A 19,432-nucleotide genomic window follows, 5' to 3' on the forward strand; every position below is an offset into this window, starting at 1 on the left:
TTCTTGTAGGTTAATTCACTTCCCAAAATGAGAGAGTTGGACTAAATGGTGTCCAAGACTCCTTACAGTAGCTCTAGTGTTTTTTGGATCTGACTAGGCTGTTTTTTGTTTTTGTTTGATTTTTGGAGTTCATTTACTCTGTCCATAACTTAAATGATGTATAGAGATTAAGAGTATTTGTCCCCTCAGGGAATGCAGTTGGCTATGAAGAGGGTGCTGTGGACATGGTGACTATGAGCAGGGTAACTCATAGTTGTGTTAGAGTCTCTTCTGGGCTCTGGCAATCTTTTTGTAACTTTTATTCACTTTAGCTAGACTATCTATTGGTGGACAAATGTGAGTTTTGTAAATTGAACACCCATTGTTTCCTGACCTTTAGGGCTTGCTTATTATTCCTGGGACTATAGAACTTAGTTACTCTGGGAGTTCAGATCCAGCATATTTTGGGTCATTTTCACCTAAATGCATAACTTAATGTTTACTCACATTGATACATGCCACCCTTATACCCACTCCCAAGACAAAGCAGAATCTTCCCCTTTATTCTCCTCATGATACTCTTTGATTAATTGGGAAGAGCAGTTATCCTCCACATCTGGTGCTATCACTTCCATTGATTCCCCAGGAGGGAGGGTTTCCGTAGGCCCCCTGTTGGCAAATTTATGGCACATGTCCTGGAGGGGGCTGCTTCCCTCCCCTTCTCCACACACACTTGAGGATATTTCTCCTGCCCCCTGCCCAGCAGCCCAGTGGGAGCACTTTATCCCTCCCCTGTCTGGAGTAAGGGGGGTGGCTCACATGCAGCATGAGGATTGCAGTTTGGGCACTTGGTCTCTAAAAGGTTCACCATCACTGCCCTAGGTGATAGCCAGATCAAGTGAAGGAACTGAGAATATTTAACCTCGAGAATAAGTAATTTAGTAAGGGAGAACAGTCACTCTTTTTAAGTACTTGAAAGGCAGAGAAATAGGAGGAGTTTGTAAAGTAAGCATTTGTTCAGAGTATTTTAGAGGATTGCTACTAGGTTACAGGTTGGACTAGGTTCTTTTGGAGGACCCTTCTGGATATTCTAGAATTTATTTTCAATTCCCAAGATCTGTCACAGCAGTATTTCAAGTCCCATGGTGGCTTAGATTTTGCAGCAGTAGAATTTTCACTGGTCCACTCAAACAAGCCAGTTCTTGACCCAAGACCTGCCTTTTAGGTGTGGTGCTGCTGGGCTTCCCCAGATCGTTATGTGTTTATAGTCCAGGATTTGATCTTCCTCCCTGGGAGAGCTTCCAGTTCTCAGTGTGTTTTCTTTTCCTCCAGGATAAAGTGTTGCGAATGTTGTATGTGTGGGCCCTCTGTAGAGACCAGACTGAGCTCAACCCCTATGCAGCTTGGAGGCTGCTGGACATTTCTGCCTCAAGCACAGAGCAGATTCTCTGAAGACAACTGTTGGGGACCTGCTGGACTGTGCTCTGTCGCTCTCCCAGTGAGGGCCCTCCTACTGTCAGAAGTTTCAGGATGCAAGACCATTTGGCTCCTGCTGGGTACTCTGAGACATCCCTCCACCCCTTTTCAGGATCCAGTGTGACATGACGGGGAAGACTGGGCTCTGGATGAGATAAAAAAAAAAGTCCCCTCAGGGAATGCAGTTGGCTAGGGAGGGGGTGTTGGGGACATGGTGACAATGAGCAGGGTAACTCATGGGGTCTCAGGTTTATAGGGTAAACTGTCACAGAAGGCCTCCCCCTCCCACAAGAAGCTTGAAGCCTGATACACTTCCCTCTGTCTTTCTACATTTGACCCAATAGGTGGGTCCAGGGAGCACCTCTGCTTTGACCTAGAGACCTTTCCTCCTCCCCCTCCTCCTGTCCCCTTCCCAGCCACAGGCTGGTTGGTTAGTGCTGAGAGAAGCCAAATCTAGGTGCCAAAAGTCCTGCAGAAGCTCGGGCTGAGCACCCAAAAGCAAAATGCTGGAATGAACTGATTTCGCTGAACTTGCTTGCTAAGACAGTTGGGAGGGGCCTGTTGGGGATGCTGAGGAAAGAGAAGCACAAGCCTCTATGAGGAGGCAGAGGAGCAGCCTTAGCCATCCCTCCCTGGTCCTGTGCAGAGGGTGGGCAGAGGATTCGAAGGGAAAGACTGGCACCTCACTTCATGAACACATATATAATACAATCTCTGGCAGCCTGCCTTCAAGGGTCCTTGAGGGACTGAGGTTGGCACTGAGTCCTCCTCTCTAGCCTCAGTTATCTCCTTGTCTTCTCTGGTGAAGGGGCAATAAGTGTTCTGGTGGGTGGGGTGCACTTCCCCCCCAGGTGCCTCCATCTCTGGCATCAGATCTGCCAAGTCATTCTAGGGCCTTTAAAAAAAAATAATAAAAACCTGAATGTCTTTCATTCCTGTACATACTGCCTGAAGATTTGAATATATTAAAATACCAAAATGCATAGCAAATATGGCTCTTGTTTGATTTTACTTAGGCTCTGGGGGTATAGGTGGGTCAGCTTGCAATCTAGGGGTTTAGAGGGAAGGGAGGAGAGGTGGGCTGTGTTGGACAGTTAGTTGCTCCAACTTCCCAGGACTTGAGGGCAGTTGAAGAGACAGCAGCTGGAGGTTTGGGACTCATTGTCTAGTTCCCTACAATGAGCCAGCTCCTTGCTGAGAAAGGAATGGGGTCAGTGGGCCAGGCAATGGAGAGACTGCCAGGCCCTCCCTGCTGGACTGGCTCAGCCCTGGGAAAAAATCTGGTCCCTGGATGGGATGGCCCAAGCGCCATGGAGAGGGAGCCAGATTAGACCCAGGTTGGACAGGAAGTCACTGGCCTGTACCCAGGGGCAGAAGGAGAGGACTCCAAACCCTTCCTGGACCTTTCCCTGCCCTCTCGGGGAATAGGATTCTGCCTCCAGATGCGAAAAAGCTCCATGGATGTATGGGTGGGAATCTCCTCTTGGATCCAGAGGGAGAAGGCTACAGAGGGGGTCACCCTCCCCAGAGAAATGTTTTAGTATATATGCCCACAGGCTAAGCAGCCCTATTTCTTTTGGGAAGGCTAGTTCCTGGGCACATAAGGTTCCAGAAGCCATTAATGAGGTGTGGAGCAATAACCATGCTTCTCTTCCCAGTTCCTGAGGAAAGAGAAGCCACCGTAGGATCCTGATCATGGCCTTTGGGGGCTGACCTGACCCGTGCTAGGGAGGAAGGGGTGAGCAGAGTTTGAGATGAGCGGGCGCCCTGAAAGATGAGATGTGTATGGATTCCCATTCTGCCCATCACGAGACCCTACATGAGATAGCCATCCGGGCGCAGAGGATGGAGAGAGGGTGAATTTTAGAGCCGGAACCCAGCACGGCTTTAAGAAAAATCCAATGATCTCATTTCATCCTCATAGCAATCCTGGGAGGGCAGTGTTATTCCTGTTTTATAGCTGAGGAAACAGACAGGGGAAGTGACTTGCCCAGGGTCGCACAGCTAGGGCGGGACTGAGGTCGGAATTGTGAACTCGGGTCTTCTCGTCAGACTCCGTGTCCCGCACTCTGTTCTGCGCCATCAGTCTAGCCTAGGGACTGTAGGGCTTGTCTGGGGATGGAGGGGGTGGTGGGTTGGTCTGGGAAGGCTGGGAGCAGTGGAGGCGGGGGAGGGGGCTCAGTCGAGGAATGACTGGTATCTACGGCTTTGAGGTGTGGGGCAGAAGGGCCGCTCCGGGGAAACGAAGATATTGGGGAAGGAGTGGCCGAGGAGAAGGGCTAAGTAACTGGTCGACCTCTAGAGTTGGGGTGGAGGCTACAGACCCGTAAAGAGTTAAGGGGTTGTGCTGTGCGGAGCCCTCCCTTCCCTCCCGCCCCCTCCCCCGCTTCTTGAGTTTTTTTTGGCGGCGGCCCCGCCCCCGTCTCTATGGGAACATCCGCGGCGGCTCCGGCTGCGCCTCCTCCGTCTCCGGCAGGGCGAGCTGAGCCGGGGTTGAGCGCACCAAGACGCGGGGAGAGCGAAGAGGAGGAGCGGAGAGGAGTGGGGTTAAGGGAGCGCACCGAGCCGCCGTCACCCCAGCCCCGGGTGAGGGGGGAGGCTGTGGAGTGGTGGCTGAGGTGGGGCTGGGGTTTCCCCCACTGGAGGGTAAACAGGGTTGGGGCCGAGCACATATGGGGAGGGGGCTTAAAGGGTGGGACGAGCCCGAGCAAGGGAGGGGGCTGCGAGGGTGACCTGGAAGGGCAGGCGCCAGGGGTCGACGTTGGAAAGAACGGGGTTTGGGGCCTCGGGGGCACGTGGGCTGGAGGGCGAGTGGATAGAAAGACTGGCGACGACCCCTTATGCCACCCGGGAGAGTGGGTGCAGGCTGGGGTAGCTGAGGCAGGCAAGTGAAAGGAAAGCACCCCCAGGTAGGTGAGACTGGGCTGGGGCTGGAGATGGAGATGGTTGGGGGCTGGGGCGCGCGGGTGTAGGGTGTGGTGTGGAGTGAGACGAGGACCGGAGTGCCCAGCTCTCCAGATTCTCCATCTCCTTCCTCACACGAACTGAATCCGAGGGCGGAGGTGGGGGGCCAGACGGGGAGGGTCGAGAAGGGAGGACATGGGAGTGAGCAAGTAAGAGGTGGGTAGGTGTAGACTGGGGTGGGAGGTCGTGAGGACGAGGAATGGGTGAAGAGAGATGGGTGGGGTCGTGTATCTGGTAAGGGGTAGGGGCTGGAGGTGGGAAGAGCGAACAGGGGGATGGGACCGAGATAAAATTGGGTGTACGAGGGTGGGGAGGGAAGGCGTGTGGAAATGGTGTGATAGGAAGATGTGTTGACGTTCCAGGGACTGGGGGTGTTGAGGGGGACCGAGGTGGGTCGGGTTTACGGGGTCCCAGCGGGGACGAGGTGTGCGCTGTGTGGCTAAACAAAGATAACTCCGGGTGGGATGGGAGGATGGAGATTAGGTGGCGGGGCATGCTTGGGGGATTGGCGGGACCCGGGCGGGATGGAGCAGTTTAGGTGAGGTGGGGCATGGGAGGGGAGGCGGGGGGGGGGGGGGGCACGGGGAAAGGAGAGGCGGAGATGAGGGTGGAAGACTGTGGAGCAGAGTGGGAAGGAGGTGAGATTAGGCGTATGGGGGCGGGGATGGGTGTGTAGGATGCGTAGCGGGATGGAGAGGAAGAGAGCGGTGGTGTTGGGGACTAAGTGAGGTGGGTGGAGTGAGGAGGGAGGGCGGAAAGGGCGGAAGGAAAACAGCCTGGGGTGGGGGCCGTTGGGGGCGTGGCAGCCATTTGTGGCTTCTCTCCCTCTCCCCCAGGTCTCAGTGTCAGTCCGATCCCGGTCGTGGACCCAGAGGGGGAGGCGGGCAGACAGGCGATGTGAGCGGTCAGTGGAGCCATGAGCTCCGCCTGGACTCCAGACTACGAGGCACTGTCCCCGGCAGGGGCTCCGGGGCAAGGGGGAACCGGGGGGGCCGCGGGTCTGGACGCGGAGCAGCGCACGGTCTTCGCCTTTGTTCTCTTTCTGCTGCTGTTCCTGGTGCTGCTCATGGTGCGCTGCGTCCGCATCCTCCTGGACCCATACAGCCGCATGCCCGCCTCGTCCTGGACCGACCACAAGGAGGCACTAGAGAGGGGACAGTTCGACTATGCGTTGGTGTGAGGGCAGGGCAGGGCAGGGCAGGGCCAAAGAGTTCTGCCCCTGCCCAACCAATCCCTGCCCCTGCCCATGCCCATGCCCATGCCCATGCCCATACCCCTACCCATGCCTTGAGATTCTATCGCTCACCTCCCCTATCCTGCCCCATCCCCAGACTGGCCTAGAATCCAAGGCCTAGGACTGCCTCCATTATTGCCCCCCCCCCCCCACCTGGCCTAGGGCTCCCTAAACTCACCCCCCATCACTTTACCTCATCCATGAATCCAGGCTGGCCTAAACAGAAGCTCTTCTCCTTCTCCAAACCCCTACCTAGCCTGGCTTGGCCAAGACTATCCTATCCCCTGACCCAAGCCTGGGTCTAGGTCTCTCCTCGAATCCAGATTCCACCTCGGTCCTGACCTAGCCTGGGCCCAGAAGCCCAGGCTTCACTTCTCCCAACCTTGACTCCTGCTCTTAAGCCTCCACATCCACCCTGAGGGCAGAGATGAGCAGGCCCAAGGCCTAACACTAGATGCTTTTGGAAGTGAAGTGGACCAGTCTTCCAATCCACTTACAGCAGGGACGCATTAGAGTGAAGTGAGCAAGCTTTGGGAGTCAGGTCTCCCATTCCTGGGCTTTGGGGAGCCCCTCTGGCCAGGATTGGTGGCCACTTCTTTGCCTCCTGGCCTGCATCTACCCTGCCCACTACCTGTTGATGGATAATCAAAACTCTGGATGCTGCAACCTCTCCCCTAGTCTCTGCCCATTTGACCTACAGGCCTCCCCCTTCTCTCATGACAGCTGCCTGGCCATCCTCCCAGGGCACTCAGGATTGAAGCCTCCCCCCCCCCCAACCTAGTTACTCAAGCCCCCATGGCCTAGGGGCCATCTCCTAGATTAAGAAACTCAGCAAGCTCCCCCTTCCCCCCAGCACTCTGACTCTCCCCTCAATTCAACAAGTATTTGGTAAGCACCTACTACATGCAAGGTGCAGGGCCCCCAGGCCAGCCCAGACCAGCCCCTTCTCCCTGACCTTTGCCAATGGCTGGCTTCCTGGTCAAGAAGCCCTGAACAGAAGGGCATCATCAAGGCACCATGGGGGCAGGAGGGGTGGTGCAGGGCACTACAGTTGAACCATCTCAACAAACATTTTGAATGCCTACTGTGGGAAGGGCAGCAGGTGATCTAAGATGGCTCATACAAGGGTGGGTTTCTTTGACAAGGCTATAGCTAGCTGCAGGTCAGCCCAAACCCTTATTGAGTCTCTCAGAGTGGAGGGAACATCAGCTGAATGCTGACACATGTATAGCCTACCTGTCCTCTAGGTCCCCACTGCACTCTCCCTCTTGTCACTGTGGTCACCTCTACACTTGTCTCCCCACCCCCAATCAGGGGCCTTCTGCTCTCCCAGACCCCACAGGCTGACTCGTTTTCCACCTCTGTGCCTTCGTTCCTTCCATTCCCCTGCCTAGAATGGCCTCCCCAACTTCTTGGCCACCTGATCTTTTACCAAGCCTGTATGCTTATCCTGCACTTCCTGTTGCTTTGCTGTCTTCCCCCAAAGCCTGAAAGCCTATGAAAGGATTGGGGCCTTCTTCCCCCACGATTACTGTAGGGTGGTTTTTGTTGTTGTTTTTTCATTAAGGGCTGCTGCCTGGCCAGCTCCCCAAGTACCCTGCCCCTGCCCCACCATGGGGGATTTATTAATGAGCTCCCACAAGTGCTGAGCCCCTACCCAACTTGGCTGGGCTCTGGGCCCTAAACAGCTCACCCAGACGTCACCTCTGAGCTAAAGCTGGCAGATGTGCACAGGACAAGCCAAATCTAGGAGAGGGGAAGGAGAGGAAAGCTGGATGGCGGACAGAGACAACACTGCAGCCGCTGCTCAGGCCCAAATAATAAATAACAAATCATCCTGTCCCGAGTGTGAGTGGTTTTTGTGATGAGGTGGAAAAGAGCTTCAAGGTGAATGAGACAGAACAGGGGAGTGGGGAAGCCTGAACCAGCAGGTGGGAGATCCAAGTTCAGATCTCAGCTTTGCCTCTAACAATGTGTCCTTGGGCATAAACCTAGCCCTTCCCTTTGCTTCACTGTAAAATGGGGCAGAACAAGGGGCTGGGCTCGATATAATAAGGTCCAGGGTATAATCCCATTTCTGACATTCTGATCCTGGCCATGCTGATCAACTACTTCACATGCTGCTCTCGCCACCACCAGCCTCCCTCCCCACCTCCCCATCCCTGTGTCCTTCCAAAACCAAGACTGGGTCACACAGCCCTATTCCTCTGCCCCAGCCCCAGTTGTGGATGTTGTTGCAGAGGGTCTTGGGATCTGGCAGCCCCAGCCAATCAGTGCCATCATTCTGCAGCCCTCTTACCCACCCTGGCCCACTCCCGATAGCATGTGTTTCAATGGCTTCTTCTCAAATTCACCTTAAACTCCCATTCCCATCTGCTTCCCATCCCCCTTACAACAAACACCTTTGCACCCATCTTTCCATGAGATGCAGTGCATTATAACCTGAAGTGGGAATTGAATAAAGCCATTCTCTGGGTCACTGTTCCCTGCCTCTGATCCCATTCCTCTCCTGGAAGGCTATGGCTCCATTTCTACCCCAGCTGGTGCCTTTTGCACCCATGCCTTGTTCTAACATATTTAGGCTGGAAGGAGGAGCTAGCTTGTGGTTAAGGTTCAAGGGGCAATGACATTTTTTGCTTCTGGGGTGCCAGAAGGTTCCTGACATGCCTATAACATCTAAGAGGCAAGGGGGGAGGAGGGGGGGAGGGATAATGTAGTGAACATCTTTGGTGTCCAGTGAACAACAAAGCACAAGAAGAGTAAAAGTTGGGCATAGTGACCAGTATCTACAGAGATCTTCATGGCTAAAGTCGTTTCATCTGATGTTATGATTGGACTCGGAGAGGAAAGAGGGCCCAGATGCAAGGATCATCAGCTTCCCCATGGCCTGGAGCATCCCAGGTGGGAAGGACAAACTCAGTGGCTTAAATGACCAACTCATTGAGAAGCAGGACTTGGAAAAATGGTTTATTGGAAAGAATGTAGGTCTTGGGGGCCCAAAATGCCTGTTTGAATTCAGATCTGGACCAGAAGTAGCAGAACTTTCAGGAGTGGGGCTCCCCATGCTTCCTAGGCCAATACTTGTTGAAGAGGTGATGGTGGCATAAATCACTGAGTAGCTGTAAACCTTCTTGTTCTGTAGAAATGGGAGTTATGCTATTATGAGAACAGGTGCACTGTGAGACAGGCATCTCTGCTGAGCTAAGGATGAGTGAGTGGATAGAGGGTCCAAGTGAAGTCTGAGAAAAAGATTTGAGAGGAAATGATCAGAGGTCCCATAAAGGTGGGAAAAGTAGGCACTGGCTTGACACTTCCCAGAACCTCAGAAAGGAAGGAGGGAACAACAGGGAGTGGGACAGAGTACATAGCAAGAAATGATCATTTTGTAGCTTATTTACTATATCATATATTTAGGTAAAGAGAATATATACATGGCCTATTTTTCAGGGATCATGATATCCTTCAATATTCTGTTTGATGAAATAAATGAAGGTGGGAATGAAAAAAGAAACCAATAAACTCAAGTCTGTATTTCCGGGAGAAGAGGCCCTCTGATTTTAAGTTAAAAACGTAAATTCTTTGTTTAATTGAGGCATTAACTGAAGCAAAACTAACATGGTGTTAACACAGTCAGTGAGTGTAGTCAGCACTGGAGGAAAGATGGGAGCTTGAATTTACTACTACTGAAAAGAAATTTTTGAGGAAGCACATCAGCATTCATTAAACAAACTAGACAAAGTAAATAGTTTCATTTTAAAATTAAAAGACAAAACATGAATGATAATAGTTTTGCAACCATTTGTAATGATGTTGAGGAATTTCTAACTTTATTGTTTTAAATTACATTTTGAAAATAAAAACCAGTATCCAGAGTCCTGCCTTATATTCCTTCTGAATTTAAGTTACATATTTTTGAGATTAATAAACTTAACTGCACCCATCAGCAACCAAACCAGAAGACTGAGGCAGAAATCCAACCTTCACAATGATACACAACTCAAAGGAATCACAGTATTGAGGGTGGCAAAGATTGCGGTATTCTGACAAAGGGCTGTGCCATGCACACCAGCAGAGTGGAGAAAAGGAAGAGAGGAAGATGTGTGCATATAATAGATTCAACAAATACTGCTGAAAAGCAAATGAATCATTTTTGTTTCAAATCACACTTAAATTGTACTGAAAGCGCTAAAAAGTGTGTTCCCCAGAACTCCCAAGCCCCATCTCTCTGAAATCTCTTTCAAACACGTGCCCACCTCTTCAAATCCAGGGAAGGAATTGGGTTCAACAGAAGAGATGGGATTCCCAGCCTTCTGAACTCTGAAATCTCTTTACCTTGCTACTCAGCACAAATTCTGGGATATTTGTTCAGATCAGATAGAGTGGGGGCTCAAATAAACCCAGTCACAGAACTGCCTAGAAATCTCAAATAAAAGCAAGTTCAGAAATAACAAGCATTTCTTCTCTCCTCCTCTCACCTTCACACTCACACCCACACCCCTTCCTTAAGGCCAGATATTCAGTGTAGGCCCTCGGGAGGTGCTGCCCGAGACAGAAGCTCCAAGGGAATCAGGAATGGATTCAGAGGACAGAACTCCAATTCTTGCCACAACTGTTGCTGTCCGGAGGGCAGAGTATCTCTGGGGCAATTTAGACCAGAAGAAGCAGGACTCTCTGGAGAGGGGCTCCCCATCCTTCCTGGGCCATTACTGGTTGAGGTGCCATCTTCATCATCTTCTACTGTGGGGGCTTGTCCGGGGTCACTGTGGCCTGGACTTGAGCCTGCTTGAGGGCGCACCAGTTTTCTGTAGGAACTAGCCATGTGGGTCTGCAGCTTTTCACAGGGCAGGTGGCTCAGTTCCTCAGGCAGGGACATGAGCAGATCAAGGAGTACAGCAGACTCTGGGAATGAAAGAGAAGGGAGAATAAGTGTGGCCACAGTGAAGATGGGGGCGGTGATGATCACAACAACACTGATAGAGCACTTTAAGGTTTGCAAAGCACTTTACAAATATAATCTCATCTCATCCTCACGACAGCTCTGGGAGGCAGGTGCTATTATTAGCTGCATTTTACAGTTGAGGAAACTGAAGCAAGCAGAGGTGAAATGACTTGCTTAGAGTTACACAGCTAGTAAGGATTTGGATCTGGATTTGAACTTTGATCTTAATTCCAAATCCAACACTAGTCACTGCTCCAACCCGCTGCCTGCCTCATCCCCCCCCCCCCCCCCCCATCAGCTTACTACGCTGCATTGGGTAGAGCACCCTGGCATCACTGTCCCCACTCACCTCCAGGTGAAAGCTCAAGGCCTTTGCCACTTCGGGATATACTTGACAGATATTTATATATCTTCTCAAAGTCAATGACAAAGTTTCTGTTTGTGGCTGAGCTACATTCGGAGTGGCTAGTCTTGACTTCTGTGTCGCAGGTCCCAGGGACTCCACAGCTGGCCTCTTGTGTGGGCTTTGGGGCTTCAGGTGGGAGTTCTTCCTGGGGATTAGAGTCTTTGCAGAGAAGCTGTCTCTCACTGGCTTGGGTTGGCTTCTCTGGAATGGAGTGGAGCAGACTTACAGGTTCTGTTGCAGCAATAGTCAGGATCTGTAAGGGCAGAGAGAGGGGGGAGATGGGAGGTCCTGGGTTCAATCTGGTCTCACTTCCTAGCTGTGTGACCCTGGGCAAGTCACTTAACCCCCATTGCCTAGCCTTTACTGCTCTTCTGCCTTGGAACTAATACACAGTTTTGATTCTAAGATGGAAAGTGAGGTGTTTTTTTTTTTTAAAGAACCCATGGGACAGGCCTAGCCAGTGGCCTAACACTTCAAGGAAATGGGAACAGACCAGAGCAGCCTACAACTAGGTATTTATTCTTCTAGGTCAGGGCCTCTCATCTCTTTTACTTCCTTTATTTTCAAAATAAATTTTCTCACACATTTATCATACCTTCCAGTGCAAGAAAAATAAAACCTTCCTCATTACCATGCATAGTCCAGCAAAGCAAAACCTCACACTGGCCAGGCTGATCTCTCTGGATAATTTTCTGCATTTTAAGTTCACCCCCTCTAGCAGGTGTAGTAAGCCAAAGGGGTCTTAATTCTTCTTGTGCTGTGGCCCTTTTTGGCAGTTTGGTGACATCTACAAATCCCTTCTCAGAATCATATTTTTAAATCATTAAAGGGAACTAGAAGTTAGTGAAAATAAAGTTAATAAATTTAAGTTTTATTAAGCACACACTATACAACAAGTCCTGTGCTAAGCACTGGGGCTACAAAGATTGACCCCCCCCCCAAAAAAAAGCAGCCCCTACTCCCAAAGAGCTCATAGTCTACTGAGGGAGATACCATGTAAACAACTAGGTAACAAGCAAGCAACAGACAGGATAATTGGTACATAGTCAGTAAGGGGAAGGCACTAGCATTAAGGGAAGTGGAGAAAAACCTCTTGAAGGTGGGACTATGGTAGAGCCTTGAAGGAAGCATGAGAAGCCAATAGGCTTAGAGAGTGATATGGGGGACTGGCATGGGGGACAGCCAGTGAAAACCCTTGGAATCAGGAAATAGGAAATCACATTCAAGAAACAGCAAGAGACTCAAAGGAAGGAAGGGAAGAAGGCATAAGATGACTGAAATATCACAAGGTAGGTTCTGAAGAGCTTTGAAAGCCAAACAGGATGTTATCCCCATGAACTCCAATTCCTTGACCTCTCCCCTGCAGTTTGGAGACTTATCATTCCATGGAAAATGCTCTTTCCAAAGTTACCCTGATCTCTTAGTTGCCAAATCCAATGGCCTCTTCGCAATCCTCACTCTCCTTAACCTCTCTGTAGCCTTTCACACTGTAGATCACTCTCTCCTCCTTGGTACTCTTTTCTCTAAAATTTTAAGGATCTCCAGGATTTACTGACTAGGGGGTGTAATTTTTTTTTCTCATTAAAGTTCAAAGACTCTCCTGATAATCATTCTTGGAACTCTTGGAAAGAACCCCTGTTCTAGCTCTTCCCCTCAAAATGTATGTCTAGGCAGTGATTTCTTAGAAAGACCATTTTCTGACATCCTTTTCGGATGGCTTATTGTGCCTAAGGGGAAGCCCTGGACTTTTTTTTTTAAACCCTTACCTTCCATCTTGGAATCAATACTGTGTATTGGTTCTGAAGCAGAAGAGTGGTAAGGGCTAGACAATGGGGGTGAAGTGACTTGCCCAGGGTCACACAGCTGGGAAGTATCTGAGAACAGATTTGAACCCAGGACCTCCCATCTCTAGGCCTGGCTCTCAATCCACTGAGCTACCCATAAATTCTGGACTCTTGAAGGTAGCTCTTGGTCAGTTTACCAAACTGTAAAATCTTCAAGTCTGATCTGGTGAAAGTCTGTGCAAACTGTCCTTTAAAGTTTAGGTTTATTAATACTCAGGAAAGCTTCATCCCCAGCTGGAAGGGGATCTTTTTTTTTTCCTGTAGGAGTTCAAGATGGTGAACTATGGTATGGACAGGATGTAAGAGATTGAAAGGCAGTATCTATCCTGATAAAATCAAAGATCCCTGAAAAATAGAAATGAGTTAGAAAATTCCTGGGCCTCTGGTACCTGGGAAAAGGCAGTGGTCATTGCTTCTTCCAACTGGCTGGTCACCTTTTCAGCCAAATCTGTCCAAACCTAGAATTGAACATAGGATTAGTCTGATTATAAATGGACATATACTTCCTTGGCAAGATGTCAACTGTCTTGCTTTTCCCTCACTTGGCCCCAGCTTGTATCCCTCAAAGGCCCTCCTCTCATACCCAGCCAATTACCACAGCATTACAGGGACTCTAAAGACCATAGTCAGATTCTCTCATTTTGCAGATCATGAAACTGAGGCAAAGTAATAGACGCTAAATGACTGGCTCTGAGCATGAGTGATGAGAAACTAAGCAAGGATTCTACATAGGTCCTTTGGTCAAATCCAATGTTCTTCCCATCCTGCCATATGGCTATGCCAATAACATTTGGGGTTTTTTCTCTGAAACCCCAACTCTTGCTTCTGGGTCTCCTGTTTGACTTCTCTAGTATTCCCACCCCATCTTCACCTCAATGGGGGCTGGAACTTGGGTCTTATGAAGCCTCTGCTCTTTCTGACAGCATCGATGCTCCTGCTGAATGACCTCCCGAGCCACACGACGCTTCAAGGACTGAAGAAAATCCTGGATCTAGGAAGAAATGTCAGGAGCGGGTAGTGAAAGAATCAGTTGGGTAAAGCTTCATATGGGATAGCCTGAGAGTTGTTTCATTCCCCTTGTTCCCCTAGTACATTCTCCCAGATACCCGATAAGCCCAAATTCAAGTAAATAAGCATCTATAAATCACATGATAATAATTATAATGAATGCTGGCATTTATATAGTGCTCATAGGTCACCGCATTCAAACCCTTCCTTTATTTTTTAAAAAAACTCTTCCCTTCTCTCTTAGAATAGATATAAGAAGAATAGGTTTGAAAGAAGGAAAAATTTGGCCGCAATTGGGGCTCTCTCAAAGCAGAATAGGATGTCTTGGGAAGCTGAAGGGCCTGTTCACTAGAGGTTTCTGAAGCTGGATCTCCAAAGGTAAGGCACACTGGAGGCCTTCTTTTCCAGGTTTGATATAAACTACATGACTACTGAAGGCCCTTTCACAAGAATGTAATGCCCTCCTTGAGGGCAGGGCCTATTTTCATTTTTGGATCCCCAGCATCTCCTAAGTCCCTGGCACCCTCACTAGGTATTTAATAAATGCTCTTGGAATTGAATTTCAACTCTAAAATGCTGTGATTCTTTGATATAATTGTTAAATCTCCCAGGGCCTTGTTCATAGAAGGTACTTTATATTTCTGTCCACTAAACCACACAGCTGTTGCCTATGCTGAATTTCTTGAAACAAATTGAGAAAAGTATCTTTTTTTTCCCTGAGATTATCCACTTTATCTTGCTTGAAGAAGGGGAAGTGAGCATCACCTCTCCTTCCTAACAGTTCTCTTCCCCTTTGTGCTGGCCTCATTCTCCTCTCAAAGCTGATACCATCAATCTTCTCCTAGAGGCCCCCTGCCCTTTTTCTCTCTTCTTGCTACTTCAACTGGTCCTTTTCTGATTCTTTTTTAATGATTCTATTTCCTGTTCTCTTTGAGTAATCCCAGGACTCTTCTATGTGGCATTCAGTAGATATTGAATGATCACCCCATAGTTGTTTAATAAATGCCTGTTGTCTTTGTCTCTCACAGATTTTCACCATCCCCCAAAGGTGTAGATAAAACATGAGCTTATTCCCAACTCCTTTGTATAGCCTGAGGACGCAGATCACAGACTGCTATTCCAGAGAGAGCTTATGGAGATTGTAAAGTCAAATGTACTCATTTTAAATACGGTAAAATTGAGGCAAAGAAAAGGGAACTGGCCTGCCCAAAGTCACAAAATTAGAGGCAGGAGGCCAGGAACCTCCATCCACAAAATCCTTAAGGTATCAGGGGAACACAAGCTCCTTTGTGTTGCCTAAACTTCACTTCCATTCAGAGGATTCCTCCAGTAAGTCTCCCTCCTCTAGCAAGATCTTTCCCATCCTAGCAGAGATCTATCCTAACTTCAATCTGCCTCCATCTAGTTTTAGCTGGATCTTATTCTTCACAGCATAGATTAGTAATAACAAGAGCAGCATATATATACATATATATATATATATATATATAGTGTGTTCTGGTTTGCAAAGCACTTTTTGTTATCTTGTTTGATCCTCACCACAATCTCAAGTGGTAGGCTATTATTCTCCTTATCTTGGTGAGGAAACTGGCTGAAAGCATTTATTAAGTAATTTGCCCAAGATCCTAAGAGCTAGTTAGTATCTGGGGCAGAATTCAAATTTAGGCTTTCCTATATCTAGGTCTAGAACTATCTAGTTGGCCTCTCTCTCACCTAAAACTCAGAGGCTCCGGTCCATGCCACCACACTTAAGCCTTCAGACTCTGGCTCAATCCCATTACCTCATCCTCCCTTGGGCCCCCAAAGTCCTCTCCTCTCCTAAACTTAATTGGGAACCCTTGCTCTGCTCTGTTAAGATTCCCCTCAGATTTCCATCTCCGCAAGTGAACTTGACTCTTGACCATCTAAATTCCACCACCCTCATCACCTCAATCAGCTCTAGCCTGACCTCACCTCCCTCATAGCCCTGTCCCACCTGAGCCTCAATCTTATCCCATCTCTGGATTGCCCTATTCTCTTCAGCCAGGTCCCCAACCTCAGCCTCTCCTATCCCCATGAACTCCAATTCCTTGACCTCTCCCCTGCAGTTTGTAGACTTATCATTCCACGGAAAATGCTCTTTCCAAAGTTACCCTGATCTCTTAGTTACCAAATCCAATGGCCTCTTCTCAATCCTCACTCTCCTTAACCTCTCTGTAGCCTTTGACACTGTAGATCACTTTCTCCTCCTTGGTACTCTTTTCTCTAAAATTTTTAGGATCTCCTCCTACCTCTTCTCTACTGCTATACTACTTCACTCAGTGATTTCATCAGTTCCCATGGATTTAATTGTTATCTCTATGCTTATGATTCTCAAATATACCTATCCTGCCCCAAACTCACTGCTGATTTCCACTCTTCATTTCCAATGGACTTTTCAGACCTCTCAAACTAGATATTCTGTAAACATCTTAACTCAGTATGTCCAAAACAGAACTCACTGCCTTTCCTCTCCAGACTCAACCTATCATATTCCTTCTCTATTACTGTAGAGAGCAACCCCATCTTCCCAGTCCCGCAGGCTCACAATCCAGCAGTCACCCTGGACTTCCCACTATTTCCCACTCCCCTCCCCCATATCCAAGCTGTTGCCAAGACCTGTTGATTTTACCTCTGCAATATCTCTTGAACATGCTCCTCTCTCCCTCCTTCTAGTGCAGGTTCTCATCAGCACATACTTGGACCATTATTACAAGGTCTACTGGTGAGTCTGCCTATCTTGTCTCTTCCTACTCCAATCTATCCTCCATTCAGCCACTAAAGTGATATTCCTAAAGGACAGGTCTGATTATGTCACACACTCATTAAAAAAAAACAAAAAAAAACTCCAGTGGTTCCCTATTGCCTCCAGGTATAAATACAAAATGCTCCATGTGACATTCGAAGCCCTTCATAACCTAGGACCGAATCCCTTACCCCACCCCACCCCCCTTTCCAGCCTTATATTTTATTCCTCAACACAAATTCTTTAATCCTGCCTCCTGGCTGTTCCACAAATAAGACACTTCATCCCTTAGTTCTGGGCATTTTCTTCCTTCTCAACTCCACCTACTAGCCTCCCTGTTCTCTTTTAAGTTCTAAAATCCCACTCTGTACAGGAAGCCTTTTCCAACCCCTCTAAATTCCAGTGCCTCCCCTCTTGTTAATTATCTCCTACATATTCTGTATAGAACTTGGCTGGAATAGATTTATTTCCCTGTTCTCTCTACACCCTCCTTAGATTTCATTCGCCCATTTAAAGAATATTTATTAAGTGCATCTATATGCTAGGTACTCTGCTAAGCCCCGACGAGAGTCCCTTAAGAACAGGGGCTGTCTTTCGCCTCTTTTTGCATTCCTAGCGCTAAGCAAAGAGACTGGCACGCACGATAGGTACTTATAGACTTTCAAGTCTTTGCCCCTCCCCCAAACCGCAATTTCCCTACGGTCCCACCCTTCTCTACCCCTTTTCCTAGAGTCCCGCTCCTAACAGCAGCGCTCCTTCGGGCCCGAACGGTGCTCCGCCCCTTCCCCCTCAGCTCCGCCCCCCCAGACCTCAGCCTCGCTCCTGTGGGGTAGCCCCTGCCTCAGCTCCGCAGCAGCTGGTTCTGTCTCTCCGTCTAGTGCCTGCAGTAAACGAAGGAGTTGCTGTTTCTCCCGTGGGGTCCAGAGCGATCCCGTGCGGACCGCGGCTGGAGCCAGCCCCCGGTACCGCGCAGGAGCCGCGCGCCGCCGAAGAGGGGGCTTCATGACGGCCTGAACCTGGAGCTGCCGCCTAGAGCCTTTTAATATAACGGCCACTTCCGGGTACACCCACTACGGTGGCTGTTACGATCCAAAAAGGGCCAACGAGTCTGCATTGGTGGTTTTCGTTAGGGTGTGGAATGCCATTCCCGAACTGAAATGCCAGTTTTTTTTAATTTAAAAACGCGAGATTTAGTGCAACATCTGGACTATAACTTCTTCAAGCCCTGGAATCCCCTTTCACTGGAATTGGCAAATATATGTTTGCAAAGGCAGACAGCTTCCGCAAACGCATGAAAATGTTTTCTTTCCAAGTCCAGGAGCTGGCCATTGCCCTCAATTTCTCTACCATATTCAGTGATTTCCCATTGCCTGATAGCTTGTTTGTACGTAGTTGTTTGCAGACTATCTTCCCCACTACATTTTAAGTTTCTTGAGGGCTGGAACTGTTTCTTTTCTTTAATTCCTCACTATTTTTAGCACTGTACAGTGTCTGTCAATAAACATTTGTAAGAGTCTACTAACTGCAGCTAGGTGGCACAGTAGATAAAGCACCAGACCTGGAGTCAGGAGGACCTCCCATCAAGGCTGGCCTCACACACTTCCAAGCTATAACCCTGGTCACTTAACCCAATTCATCTAGCCCTCACCCTTCAGTCCTAGAGTAGTTACTAAAACAGAAAGGAAAGGAAGGGTTGGGTTTTTATTTGTTTGTTTGTTTTAAGCCTACTACAAGCCAGCCGTAAAAGAGATCCTCTGCCCTCCAGGAGCTTACAATCTAATGCAGACAAAACAAATAAATATGTATCAACAAGTTCAAAACAGGATAAATGTTGTGTGTTCTTCCTTTGGAAAAAGATCAATGGCATCACAGAGTAATGTCTTGCTTTGCATATGAATTGGATTTAAGAGAGGCAGAATTACAAAGTCATTAGCTTTACTCTCTCTTCCAGAGTTAACAAAGCAAGACAAAAATTCGGATGACTGGTGATGGCCCAGGATTTAGTAAATGACCTTGGCATCTTTTCATGTCTCTAAGAGCTTCATAGCACCTGTATTAGCTGACTTCATGACCACAAATGGAACAAATTGTTCTCATTTGCCCATTCCTCTTTGGAAGACTTCACATATTTGAAGCAGACATTCCCCTGTTGACTTGGAAAAAACACAGAACTATTAAATAGTCAGAAAAGTCACTTATTAATGAAGGAAAAGGGGTTCAGTGTGATAGTAGGCCTCTACACAGAGCTGTGCCCCAACAACTACACAGAGTCGGAGGATCATACTCTGGATGTTCTGGACACTGACCCTGGGGAGACCCAACCTCGATAGATTGACAACTCCAAAGAACAAAAGAATTTGGGGAACCTATATACCATTTGGGGGAAATTCAGGGGCAAGGAAAGATGATTGACATCACTGTAGCTATTGTTAAGGCCCGGGATTTCACCCACCACTAAGGAAAACCGAGGACAATGCTATCAGGCAAGGAAAAAGGCCATTTATTATGGAACTGGTACGCTCACCAGTGGGAACCTCTACCTTCAGAGTTCCGATCTCCTTCTGAAAGGCTGGGCCTTAAGTACTTTTCAGCATGTATGGCCCCGATTCCAGCCCCTTATCTGCTACATACCATTGTTAGAACGTTGCCGGCATGTATGGCTCCCCTCAGCCCTTATCAGTTACATACTATTCTTGGGACCTTGACAATTTTATGTTATTGGGGTCTTCTTGGCCTTTATCTGGTACCCACTGCAGCTGGGGTTTGGCATATTTATGGTTCTGACAAACTCCCAAGGCTAGCCAGCTCCCTGTTCAGG

At 48.6% G+C, this 19,432-nt stretch overlaps 3 protein-coding genes across 6 annotated transcripts in view; 2 read left to right on the forward strand and 1 right to left on the reverse strand.

The window, feature by feature from the left end:
* The window catches only part of TIMM44 (translocase of inner mitochondrial membrane 44), a 58,424-nt gene extending 55,979 nt beyond the window's left edge, over positions 1–2,445 (forward strand). For all 3 annotated transcript variants that reach the window (XM_016432276.2, XM_056822066.1, XM_056822067.1), the window contains exon 13: positions 1,312–2,445. In XM_016432276.2, coding sequence (XP_016287762.2) covers positions 1,312–1,431 — 120 coding nt within the window. In that variant the 3' untranslated portion in view covers positions 1,432–2,445. The remainder of the gene's footprint in view (positions 1–1,311) is intronic.
* A 1,436-nt stretch (positions 2,446–3,881) lies between these two features.
* On the forward strand, positions 3,882–7,493 carry CTXN1 (cortexin 1). The gene is made up of 2 exons (XM_056822071.1): positions 3,882–4,041; positions 5,256–7,493. Exon 2 carries the CDS (start codon positions 5,336–5,338, stop codon positions 5,597–5,599), a length of 264 nt encoding a protein of 87 aa, XP_056678049.1. The 5' UTR covers positions 3,882–4,041; positions 5,256–5,335; the 3' UTR covers positions 5,600–7,493.
* Positions 7,494–9,451: 1,958 nt separating this feature from the next.
* Positions 9,452–17,691, reverse strand: SNAPC2 (small nuclear RNA activating complex polypeptide 2). Of its 2 annotated transcripts, none has more exons than XM_001376816.4 (5): positions 17,424–17,691; positions 13,714–13,833; positions 13,232–13,300; positions 10,942–11,251; positions 9,452–10,552 (listed from the first exon to the last, which is right to left on the reverse strand). In XM_001376816.4, exons 1-5 carry the CDS (start codon positions 17,616–17,618, stop codon positions 10,170–10,172), a joined length of 1,077 nt encoding a protein of 358 aa, XP_001376853.1. In that variant the 5' UTR covers positions 17,619–17,691; the 3' UTR covers positions 9,452–10,169. The 2 variants fall into 2 exon arrangements, with proteins under 2 accessions (XP_001376853.1, XP_056678048.1); XM_056822070.1 differs by lacking the exon at positions 17,424–17,691 and adding an exon at positions 16,501–16,746.
* Positions 17,692–19,432: the final 1,741 nt, after the last annotated feature.

Source organism: Monodelphis domestica, chromosome 3 (genome assembly GCF_027887165.1).
Source record: "Monodelphis domestica isolate mMonDom1 chromosome 3, mMonDom1.pri, whole genome shotgun sequence".
In the NCBI taxonomy this organism is placed as follows: domain Eukaryota; kingdom Metazoa; phylum Chordata; class Mammalia; order Didelphimorphia; family Didelphidae; genus Monodelphis; species Monodelphis domestica.